Source organism: Mobula birostris, chromosome 1, assembly GCF_030028105.1.
Source record: "Mobula birostris isolate sMobBir1 chromosome 1, sMobBir1.hap1, whole genome shotgun sequence".
NCBI lineage: Eukaryota > Metazoa > Chordata > Chondrichthyes > Myliobatiformes > Myliobatidae > Mobula > Mobula birostris.
Genome location: NC_092370.1, coordinates 224,489,090 through 224,502,139, shown reverse-complemented (window position 1 = coordinate 224,502,139; position 13,050 = coordinate 224,489,090). Strand labels below are relative to the sequence as shown.

The following is a 13,050-nucleotide window of genomic DNA, read 5'->3' as shown; positions in this document are numbered from 1 at the left end:
AGCTGGCACTATAATGCCCCGATGGTCTTGCACTATCAAAGAGAAAGTCCTGGTGACTCCTTGGGGTAACCTTTCTGACATCTCAACCAACTGCACAGTCTCAGCAGCCTGTTTCTCGCAGACACGTATAGCTGAAGAATGTCATACCTGGCTGTGTCATTCAGCCAGCAGTAGAGGATGGGGTCAGCGGCACAGTTCATGCCAGTCAGAGCAAAGAAGACATTATAAAAGGGGTAAATACTCTGGGCAAAGCAACAGTTGCCTGGTTCCGCAAGGCTGCGGGCAAGCAAGGTGACATGGTACGGACCAAAGCTGATAATGTAGACTAGAAGCAACAGTAAAAGGAGCCTTGCCAATTTCCTTTTCTCCTTGTCCTCGACGGAAGTGCTGTTTGCCACCATCCTGTAGATACGTTGGGAACTAAAGAGGAAGATGGATAGGGGGAAGAAGAAACCAAACACAATGCGGGTGATGTTCTCGGTGAACAGGGCGGCATTCATCGGGGGCGGCTCTTTATAGACCGAGGAACTGAAGTTGGAAAACAGAGCTAGCCTGTGGAGCAACAGAGCGTGGCAGGTTAACTGGGTGACCCAGCAGATGGCACATACCACCACAGCTGCCCGTATTGTCCGCAGCTCATAAAACCTGAGTGGGTACACAATGGCCAGGTAACGATCTGCAGCAATGCAGCAGAGGAAGGCAGGGCTCAGGTACATGGAACTGTAAGTCACCACTGTTATCACGTTGTACAGGAGCATGTCGCTGCTCTGGTTAAGGCAATCATAGAACCAGAAGGGGATCGTGATTGTGTACAGGATGTCCACGGAACTCAAGTTCAGGAGGTAAACACCAATCTCGTTGTCGCGTTTCACATGGAGGCATGCCACGTAGATGGACAGACAGTTCCCGGGCAGGCTGATGAAGAACGAGGCAGCGTAGAGGATGAGGATCAGGGATTGTCCCTCTCTGATGCCTATGGTGCAATTGGAACCAGAACCCCCTTGTGTCAGGTTGTCTGCCATTGCGACACTTCAAAGATCAAAGCAACATCTGGAGGGGTTAAAGATTAAAGATTAGCTTCAATTGTCAACTGTCCATTGAAACATAGACTGAAATGTGTTATTTGTGTCAATGATCAACCCAGTTCAAGGATGTGCAGGGGCAGCCCACAAGTGCTGCCATGCTTCTGGTGCCAACATGCCATGTCTATAACGTACTAACCCTAACCTATACATCTTCTGAGTGTAGGAGGAAACCCATATGGGGATGGGGAGAATGTGCAAACTCCTTACAGAGAACAGCAGAAAACCTGCATCGCCCGTGAATCTGAGCACCGAGTGAACCTCGACTGAACACACACCAAAGCCTCCAAGTTCTTTGTTTACGAAAAACCTCCACATTCTTTCTATGATCTGGAGAGCAGAAATCCATACAATACTCCAGATATGCTCTACACAAAGTTTTAAGTAGCTGCAACATAACTTTTTGACTTCTATACTCAATGGCCCAACTGATGAAAGTAAGAATGCTGAATACCATCTTGTCTGGCCATCTAGTTGTAATAGCATTAGGCTGATCACTACACTGCCATGCTGTTCTTGCACTTAATTGTTTACTTTTTCAGTAGCTTTTACACCTGTATCCTGCATTGTTATTGCTTTATCTTCTTGTAGCTTAACGCACTGTGCAGAACAGTACCTAAAACATTACGACAAAGTACAGCCCTTTCAGCCAACAATGTTGTGCCGATACTTTAATCTACTCTAACATCAATCCAACCCTTCCCTATTACATAGCCCTCCATTCTTCTATCATTCATATGCCTATCTAAGAGTCTCTTAAATGCCCCTAATGAATCTGCCTCTACCACCACCCCTGGCAGCACATTCCATGCACCCACCACTCTCTGTGTAAAGAACGTACTTCTGACTGTGACAATAATAATCCAAAAGAAAACCAAGACCATTACTACTGCCGTAGGGTCTTTGTACACCGTTGCACTTTCACTCTAAACTTGCTTCTCAGCATCCTTTTTGGCAGCCCACTGAACAATGCCAATGGTGAAATCGATCCTTGACAGAACAATCCCAAGGTTGTAATCTCTCTCGTGTACGACATAGCAAGGTACAGCATAGCAGCAGGGACTTCAGCCATCAGCCCATCCCAATGCAATCTGCCTGCACATATATCTGTTCAAATGCCTCTGAAACATTGTACCTGCTTCTACCATCTCCCCAGGCAGTGCATTCCAGGCATCAACAAACAGAGCCGTAGAGCACCACAGAACAGAAGCAGGTTGTTTGGCCATCTAGACTGTGCCGAACACCTGTTCTATCTAGCTCCATCCGCTGTAGCCCTCCGTAGCCCTCCCAGCCACGTACTCGTCCAAACTGCTCTTAAAGGTTGCAATCGAACTCGCATCACACTGCTAGCAGCTCATTCCACAGTCTCACCACCCTCTGAGTAAAGAAGCTCCCATCTCATATTCCCCTTAAGTATTCCACCTTTCACCTTTAACCTATGACCCCTAGTTCTTGTCTCGCCCAACCCTAGTGGAAAAAGCCTGCTTGCATTTACCCAATCTACACCACTCGTATTTTTTTTGTAATTCAAATTTTTATTCTTATTTATTCTTATTTTATAAAGCAGCACAGCATATCACGGAGCAGATAGAGTACAGCATATTTACAAAGCTATCCCATGACAGGAAAACAAGTAAAACTTAGAGATAGAAAGAAGTTCTAATTTAAGTTTAAATTAACATACAATCAAAATTGATCCCTTGCGTCTTGCACTTTTCCCTCACTGTTAGTTCTTCCCAACATGTGTTCATATGATGAAATCTTAATCATTTCCTTAGTCCATTCCTTCATAGTGGGACATCTGGGTTTTTTCCAGTTTTACAATATAATTCTTGCAACTGTGATGAGACCCACCACCACTCATAATTTTGTATATCTCTATCACATCTCCCCTCATTCTCTTATGTTCCAGGAAATAAAATCCTAAGCTGAAAAAGGATCTCGTTCTCACTAAAAATAGTCTGAACTTATTCAACCTTTCCCTATAATCCAGATCCTCAATTCCTGGCAGCACTCTTGTAAATTTTCACTGTACTCTTTCAATCGTATTGATGTCTTTCTTGCAGGTAATTGACCAGAACTGCACACAATACTCCAAGATAGGCCCCCCCAATGTCTTATACAACTTGCCCCATAAATCTCCTTTAAACTTTCCCTCTCACAAATTAAAACAATGCACTCTAGTATTTGACATTTCCGCTCTGGGAAAGACTCTAACTGTCTACCCTAATTCTGTCACTCATAATTTTGTTGGCTTCTGTCAGGTCACCTCCAGACTCCAGTGTTGCAGAGAAATCAACCCCAGGTTTGTCCATTCTCTCCTTTTAGTACATGCTCTTGAATCCAGATGAGTCTGGAGGCAGAGATCCAAAGGTCGAAGCCCCTGGGTCTGCTTGTCCAGAAGTTAGAGGCACTATAGTTGTGAGTCTGGGCCAGGGACAGGAGATGGGAGACCCATTGCCTGCAAGCCTGTCAGTCTAGGGTCAAGGATCAGAGGCCCAGAGGGGCGCTGGCCTGGGGTTGTAGTGTGGTGGTGTGTGAGGGGGATGGTGGAAAATTGGCTTGTCTTGCTGTTGTCTTGTTTTGTTGCTGTCGTCGTTGTTTGTGTCGTTGGGTGGGCATGCTCTGTGGTTCACATGCGGCCTGCCCCGCCACAAGATTAGGCTGTGTTGGTTGTACACACAAACGACGTATCTCAATGGATGTTTGGATGTATATGAAAAAGATAAGTGTGAATCTCAACATCTAGTGAACTTCTACCGAACACACTCCAAAGCCTCTACATTCTTTCTATAATCTGGTGACCAGAAATCCATACAATACTCCAGATAAGTCCTACACAAAGTTTTAAATAGCTGCAACGTAACTTTTTGACTTTTATATGCAATGGCCCAACTGATGAAAGTAAGAATGCTGAATACCAACTTTACTACCCTATCCACTTGTATTGCCATTTCTAGAGAGCTGTTGACTTGCAGCCCCAAGGTCCCTCTGCACATTAATGCTCCTTTGCAGTTCTTCTGGTAACTGTATACTTCCCCCTCAGGTCTGACCTCCCAAAGTGTAACCCCCACACTTGTCTGGGTTAAAACTTTTTACACAGAGAGGGGTGGGTACGTGGAACACACTGCCAGTGTGGTGGTAAAGGCAAATACATTTGGGACACTTAAGATACTCTTAGCTAAGCACATGGAAGATAGGAAAATGGGGGCTATGTGGGAGGATGAGATTGATCTCAGAGCTAGTTGAAAGGTCGGCACAACATCGGTACTCAGTACACCTCAGACGGTTGAGGAAGTTTGGCATGAGTCCCCAATTCCTAAGAACTTCCTACAGGGGCACAATTGAGAGCATCCTGACTGGCTGCATCACTTCCTGGTATGGGAACTGTATTTCCCTCAATCGCAGGACTCTGCAGAGAGTGGTGTGAACAGCCCAGCGCATCTGTAGATGTGAACTCCCACTATCCAGGACATTTACAGAGACAGGTGCGTAAAAAGGGCCTGAAGGATCATTGGGGACCCAACTCACCCCAACCACAAATTGTTACAGCTGCTACCATCCAGGAAATGATATTGCAGCATTAAAGCCAGGGCCTACAGGCTCGGGGCCAGCTTCTTCAACCAGGCTAACAGACTGATTAATTCACACTGATACAATCGTATTTCTATGTTATATTGACTGTCCTGTTGTACATACTATTTATTGCAAATTACTATAAATTGCATGTTGCATATTCAGATGGAGATGTAACATAAAGAATTTTACTTCCCATGTATGTGAAAGATTTAAGAAATAAAGTAAAACTCAATTCAATTCAATATTGTTTCTGCCATTTCCTCGCCCATATCTTCAACTGATCTATCTCCCACTGCATCCTTTGACAATCTTCCTTAATATCTACAGCTCCACAATTTTAGCTCCACAAAATTTAGTAATCTCCCTGAATGCACTTTTATCCAAATAATTGTTATATATCATGAACAGCAGAGATCCCAGCTCCTAACCCTGTGGAACATAAACACCACCAGTCATGGACCTCAGTGAAGAGAGAACCATTTCCCGTACCTGAATAATGAAGACAGCCAATCCCTGTGTCAGTGAAAGACCTCCAGAAGGAACCTACCAGAGTGGTGCAAGCTTTTCCTTCATAGTTCTCTCTGGTGATGCTCTCGAGGTCTGTAATCCTATGATTCAGATGAATGTATAAACAAACACTCCTCACACTGCATAGTGAAATAGAAGCAAATCACGTGGCACAAAGGGAAATTAAAATGATTTAAATCTAAAATTGACCACTAGATATTTGTCTGCAGTATGACCGGGTGTGCACAAAAAGTTAGCAGACAATAAAGAAGACATTGTGCGAGGTAGAGATCATTTCATTGCCAAAGTATTAATTGTTACAATGAAACTATTGAACAAAACAAGCCAACATGCTTTCAGATGGAATGGATTTTTGAGTTATACAGATTTCTTAACAACAGAGACATAAAACATGGAGCAGTACAGATAGAAACAGGCCGTTCAGCCCACAATATTGTGCTGAACTAATTAAACACTTCACTAAACTACTCCACTTCTGCCTAATCAATGTCTATATCTCGTTATTCTCTGCACATGAAGAGGTTCATTTATTACCAAACTATACAACTCTCAAATTCTTCAATTTTCTCGGAAGCCATGAAAACAAGAAAGAAATGAAAGGCAGCATGATTATCAGCCCCCAAATCCCCCTCCCTGCAAAAAAACTGAACAGAACGAAACAGACACATCAGCCCCCTAATCCCCCTCCCTGCAAAAAACTGAACAGAACGAAACAGACACATCAGCCCCCAAATCCCCCTCCCTGCAAAAAACTGAACAGAACGAAACAGACACATCAGCCCACAAATCCCCTTACCCTGCAAATACCTGAACAGAACGAAACAGATACATCATCCCCCAAATCCCCCTCCCTGCAAAAAACTGAACAGAACGAAACAGATACATCAGCCCACAAATCCCCCTCCCTGCAAAAAACTGAACAGAACGAAACAGGCACATCAGCCCCCAAATCCCCCACCCTGCAAAAAACTGAACAGAACAAAACAGACACATCAGCTCACAAATCCCCCTCCCTGCAAAAAACTGAACAGAACGAAACAGACACATCAGCCCACAAATCCCCCTCCCTGCAAAAAAAACTGAACAGAACGAAACAGATACATCAGCCCCCAAATCCCCCTCCCTGCAAAAAACTGAACAGAACAAAACAGACACATCAGCCCACAAATCCCCCTCCCTGCAAAAAACTGAACAGAACGAAACAGACACATCAGCCCACAAATCCCCCTCCCTGCAAACAAAACTGAACAGAACGAAACAGATACATCAGCCCCCAAATCCCCCTCCCTGCAAAAAACTGAACAGAACAAAACAGATACATCAGACCACAAATCCCCCTCCCTGCAAAAAACTGAACAGAATGAAACAGATACATCAGACCCCAAACCCCACTCCCTGCAAAAATCCAAACAGAACGAAACAGATACGTCAGCCCCCAAATACCCCTCTCTGCAAAAAACTGAACAGAACGAAACAGATACGTCAGCCCCCAAATCCCCCTCCCTGCAAAAAGCTGAACTGAATGAAACAGATACATCAGCCCCCAAATCCCCCTCCCTGCAAAAAACTGAACAGAATGAAACAGACACATTAGCCCCCAAATCCCCCTCCCAGCAAAAAACTGAACAGAACGAAACAGATACATCAGCCCCCAAATCCCCCACCCTGCAAAAAACTGAACAGAACAAAACAGGGACATCAGCCCACAAATCCCCCTCCCTGCAAAAAACTGAACAGAACGAAACAGGGACATCAGCCCACAAATCCCCCTCCCTGCAAAAAAACTTAACAGAACGAAACAGATACATTAGCCCCCAAATCCCCCTCCCTGCAAAAAACTGAACAGAACGAAACAGACACATCAGCCCACAAAACCCCTCCCTGCAAAAAACAGAACAGAACGAAACAGGCACATCAGCCCCCAAATCCCCCACCCTGCAAAAAACTGAACAGAACGAAACAGATACATCAGCCCACAAATCCCCCTCCCTGCAAAAAACTGAACAGAATGAAACAGACACATCATCCCCTAATCCCCCTCCCTGCAAAAAACTGAACAGAATGAAACAGACACATCAGCCCCCAAATCCCCCTCCCTGCAAAAAACTGAACAGAATGAAACAGACACATCAGCCCCCAAATCCCCCTCCCTGCAAAAAACAGAACAGAACGAAACAGGCACATCAGCCCCCAAATCCCCCACCCTGCAAAAAACTGAACAGAACGAAACAGATACATCAGCCCCCAAATCCCCCACCCTGCAAAAAACTGAACAGAACAAAACAGGGACATCAGCCCACAAATCCCCCTCCCTGCAAAAAACTGAACAGAACGAAACAGATACATCAGCCCCCAAATCCCCCTCCCTGCAAAAAACTGAACGGAACGAAACAGATACGTCAGCCCCGAAATCCCCCTCCCTGCAAAAAAACTGAACAGAATGAAACAGGCACATCAGCCTCCAAATCCCCCTCACTGCAAAAAACTGAACAGAACGAAACAGATACATCAGACCCCAAATCCCCCTCCCTGCAAAAACCTGAACAGAACAAAACGGACACATCAGCCCCCAAATCCCCCACACTGCAAAAAACTGAGCAGAACGAAACAGATACATCAGACCCTAAATCCCCCTCCCTGCAAAAAACTGAACAGAATGAAACAGATGCATCAGCCCCCAAATCCCCCTCCCTGCAAAAACTGAACAGAACGAAACAGACACATCAGCCCCCAAATCCCCCTCCCTGCAAAAAACTGAACAAAACGAAACAGACACATCAGCCCCCAAATCCCCCTCCCTGCAAAAAACTGAACAGACCGAAACAGATACATCAGACCCTAAATCCCGCTCCCTGCAAAAATCTGAACAGAACGAAACAGATACATCAGACCCCAAATCCCCCTCCCTGCAAAGCTCTGAACAGAATGAAACAGACACATTAGTCCCCAAATCCCCCTCCCTGCAAAAAACTGAACAGAATGAAACAGACACATTAGCCCCCAAATCCCCCTCCCAGCAAAAAACTGAACAGAACGAAACGGATACATCAGCCCACAAATCCCCCTCCATGCAAAAAAAACTGAACAGAACGAAACAGATACATCAGCCCCCAAATCCCCCTCCCTGCAAAAAACTGAACAGAACAAAACAGACACATCAGCCCACAAATCCCCCCCCTGCAAAAAACTGAACAGAACGAAACAGACACATCAGCCCACAAATCCCCCTCCCTGCAAAAAAAACTGAACAGAACGAAACAGATACATCAGCCCCCAAATCCCCCCCCCTGCAAAAAACTGAACAGAACAAAACAGATACATCAGACCACAAATCCCCCTCCCTGCAAAAAACTGAACAGAATGAAACAGATACATCAGACCCCAAACCCCACTCCCTGCAAAAATCCAAACAGAACGAAACAGACACATCAGCCCACAAATCCCCCACCCTGCAAAAAACTGAACAGAACGAAACAGATACATCAGCCCCCAAATCCCCCTCCCTGCAAAAAACTGAACGGAACAAAACAGATACGTCAGCCCCGAAATCCCCCTCCCTGCAAAAAAACTGAACAGAACGAAACAGGCAAATCAGCCTCCAAATCCCCCTCCCTGCAAAAAACTGAACAGAACGAAACAGATACATCAGACCCCAAATCCCCCTCCCTGCAAAAACCTGAACAGAACAAAACGGACACATCAGCCCCCAAATCCCCCACCCTGCAAAAAACTGAGCAGAACAAAACAGATACATCAGACCCAAAATCCCCCTCCCTGCAAAAAACTGAACAGAATGAAACAGGCACGTCGACCCCCAAATCCCCCTCCCTGCAAAAAACTGAACAGACCGAAACAGATACATCAGACCCTAAATCCCGCTCCCTGCAAAAAACTGAACAGAACGAAACAGATACATCAGACCCCAAATCCCCCTCCCTGCAAAACTCTGAACAGAATGAAACAGACACATTAGTCCCCAAATCCCCCTCCCTGCAAAAAACGGAACAGAACAAAACAGACACGTCAGCCCACAAATCCCCCTCCCAGCAAAAAAACGGAACAGAACGAAACAGGCACATCAGCCCACAAATCCCCCTCCCTGCAAAAAACTGAACAGAGCTAAAGAGATACATCAGCCCCAAAATCCCCCTCCCTGCAAAAACTGAACAGAACGAAACAGATACATCAGCCCCCAAATCCCCGCCCCTGCAAAATACTGAACAGAATGAAGCAGATACATCAGCCCCCAAATCCCCCTCCCTGCAAAAAACTAAACAGAACGAAACAGATACATCAGACCCCAAATCCCCCTCCCTGCAAAAAACTGAACAGAACGAAACAGACACATGAGCCCCCAAATCCCCCTCCCTGCAAAAAACTGAACAAAACGAAACAGACACATCAGCCCCCAAATCCCCCTCCCTGCAAAAAACTGAACAGACCGAAACAGATACATCAGACCCAAAATCCCCCTCCCTGCAAAAAACTGAACAGAATGAAACAGGCACGTCGACCCCCAAATCCCCCTCCCTGCAAAAAACTGAACAGAATGAAACAGATACATCAGACCCCAAATCCCCCTCCCTGCAAAAAACTGAACAAAACGAAACAGACACATCAGCCCCCAAATCCCCCACCCTGCAAAAAACTGAACAGAACGAAACAGATACATCAGACCCTAAATCCCCCCCCTGCAAAAAACTGAACAAAACGAAACAGACACATCAGTCCCCCAAATCCCCCTCCCTGCAAAAAACTGAACAGAACGAAACAGATACATCAGACCCTAAATCCCCCTCCCTGCAAAAAATTGAACAGAACGAAACGGACACATCAGCCCACAAATCCCCCACCCTGCAACAAACTGAACAGAATGAAACAGATACATCAGACCCCAAACCCCCCTCCCTGCAATAATCCAAACAGAACGAAACAGATACATCAGCCTCCAAATCCACCTCCCTGCAAAAAAAATGAACAGAACGAAACAGAAACAGGAGCCCCCAAATCCCCCTCCCTGCAAAAAACTGAACAGAATGAAACAGATACATCAGCCCCGCAATCCCCCTCCTTGCAAAAAACTGAACAGAACGAAACAGATACATCAGACCACAAATCCCCCTCCCTGCAAAAAACTGAACAGAACGAAACAGATACATCAGCCTCCAAATCCCCATCCCTGCAAAACACTGAACAGAACGAAACAGATACAGCATCCCCCAAATCCCCCTCCCTGCAAAAAAACTGAACAGAACGAAACAGATACATGAGCCCCCAAATCCCCCTCCCTGCAAAAAACTGAACCGAACGAAACAGATACATCAGCCCCCAAATCCCTCACCCTGCAAAAAAACTGAACAGAACGAAACAGATACATGAGCCCCCAAATCCCCCTCACTGCAAAAAACTGAACTGAACGAAACAGATACATCACCAAATCCCCCTCCCTGCAAAAAACTGAACAGAACGAAACAAATACATCAGCCCCCAAATCCTCCTCCCCGCAAAAAAATGAACAGAACGAAACAGTCACATGAGCCCACAAATCCCCCTCCCTGCAAAAAACTGAACAGAACGAAACAGAAACATCAGCCCACAAATCCCCCTCCCTGCAAAAAACTGAACAAAACGAAACAGATACATCAGACCCCAAATCCCCCTCCCTGCAAAACTCTGAACAGAATGAAACAGACACATTAGACCCCAAATCCCGCTCCCTGCAAAAAACGGAACAGAACAAAACAGACACGTCAGCCCCCAAATCCCCCTCCCAGCAAAAAAACGGAACAGAACGAAACAGGCACATCAGCCCACAAATCCCCCTCCCTGCAAAAAACTAAACAGAACAAAACGGATACGTCTTCCGCCAAATCCCCCTCCCTGCAAAAAACTGAACAGAACGAAACAGACACATTAGCCCCCAAATCCCCCACCCTGCAAAAACCTGAACAGAATGAAATAAACACATTAGCCCCCAAATCCCCCTCCCTGAAAAAAACTGAACAGAGCTAAACAGATACATCAGCCCCCAAATCCCCCTCCCTGCAAAAAACTGAACAGAACGAAACAGACACATGAGCCCCCAAATCCCCCTCCCTGCAAAAAACTGAACAGAACGAAACAGATACATCAGCCCCCCAAATCCCTCGCCCTGCAAAAAACGGAACAGAACAAAACAGACACGTCAGCCCCCAAATCCCCCTCCCAGCAAAAAAACGGAACAGAACGAAACAGGCACATCAGCCCACAAATCCCCCTCCCTGCAAAAAACTAAACAGAACGAAACAGATACTTCAGACCCCAAATCCCCCTCCCTGCAAAAAACTGAACAGAACGAAACAGACACATGAGCCCCCAAATCCCCCTCCCTGCAAAAAACTGAACAGAACGAAACAGATACATCAGCCCCCCAAATCCCCCTCCCTGCAAAAACCTGAACAGAACGAAACAGATACATCAGACCCTAAATACCCCACCCTGCAAAAAACTGAACAGAACGAAACAGATACATCAGCCCACAAATCCCCCTCCCTGCAAAAAACTGAACAGAACAAAACAGATACATCAGACCCCAAATCCCCCTCCCTGCAAAAAACTGAACAGCACGAAACAGATACATCAGCCTCCAAATCCCCCTCCCTGCAAAACACTGAACAGAACGAAACAGATACAGCATCCCCCAAATCCCCCTCCCTGCAAAAAAACTGAACAGAACGAAACAGATACATGAGCCCCCAAATCCCCCTCCCTGCAAAAAACTGAACCGAACGAAACAGATACATCAGCCCCCAAATCCTCCACCCTGCAAAAAAACTGAACAGAACGTAACAGATACATGAGCCCCCAAATCCCCCTCACTGCACAAAACTGAACTGAACGAAACAGATACATCACCAAATCCCCCTCCCTGCAAAAAACTGAACAGAACGAAACAAATACATCAGCCCCCAAATCCCCCTCCCTGCAAAAAAATGAACAGAACGAAACAGTCACATGAGCCCACAAATCCCCCTCCCTGCAAAAAACTGAACAGAACGAAACAGAAACATCAGCCCACAAATCCCCCTCCCTGCAAAAAACTGAACAAAACGAAACAGATACATCAGACCCCAAATCCCCCTCCCTGCAAAAAACTGAACAGACCGAAACAGATACATCAGACCCAAAATCCCCCTCCCTGCAAAAAACTGAACAGAATGAAACAGGCACGTCGACCCCCAAATCTTCCTCCCTGCAAAAAACTGAACAGACCGAAACAGATACATCAGACCCTAAATCCCGCTCCCTGCAAAAAACTGAACAGAACGAAACAAATACATCAGCCCCCAAATCCCCCTCCCCGCAAAAAACTGAACAGAACGAAACAGAAACATCAGCCCACAAATCCCCCTCCCTGCAAAAAACTGAACAAAACGAAACAGATACATCAGACCCCAAATCCCCCTCCCTGCAAAACTCTCAACAGAATGAAACAGACACATTAGACCCCAAATCCCCCTCCCTGCAAACACCTGAACAGAACGAAACAGTCACATCAGCCCACAAATCCCCCTCCCTGCAAAAAACTGAACAGAACGAAACAGAAACATCAGCCCACAAATCCCCCTCCCTGCAAAAAACTGAACAAAACGAAACAGATACATCAGACCCCAAATCCCCCACCCTGCAAAACTCTGAACAGAATGAAACAGACACATTAGACCCCAAATCCCCCTCCCTGCAAAAAACAGAACAGAACAAAACAGACACGTCAGCCCCCAAATCCCCCTCCCAGCAAAAAAATGGAACAGAACGAAACAGGCACATCAGCCCACAAATCCCCCTCCCTGCAAAAAACTAAACAGAACAAAACAGATACGTC

General features: G+C 45.8%; 1 protein-coding gene across 1 annotated transcript; it reads right to left on the bottom strand.

Annotated features, from left to right (window-relative positions):
* Positions 1-35: 35 nt before the first annotated feature.
* Positions 36-1,022, bottom strand: LOC140194028 (ovarian cancer G-protein coupled receptor 1-like). Its single transcript, XM_072251357.1, has one exon. The coding sequence runs from the start codon at positions 1,020-1,022 to the stop codon at positions 36-38; it is 987 nt and encodes a 328-aa protein (XP_072107458.1).
* Positions 1,023-13,050: the final 12,028 nt, after the last annotated feature.

Excerpts from the sequence above, each read along its gene's own strand:
- LOC140194028 (XM_072251357.1), bottom strand. The coding sequence starts at position 1,022 with ATGGCAGACAACCTGACACAAGGGGGTTCTGGTTCCAATTGCACCATA.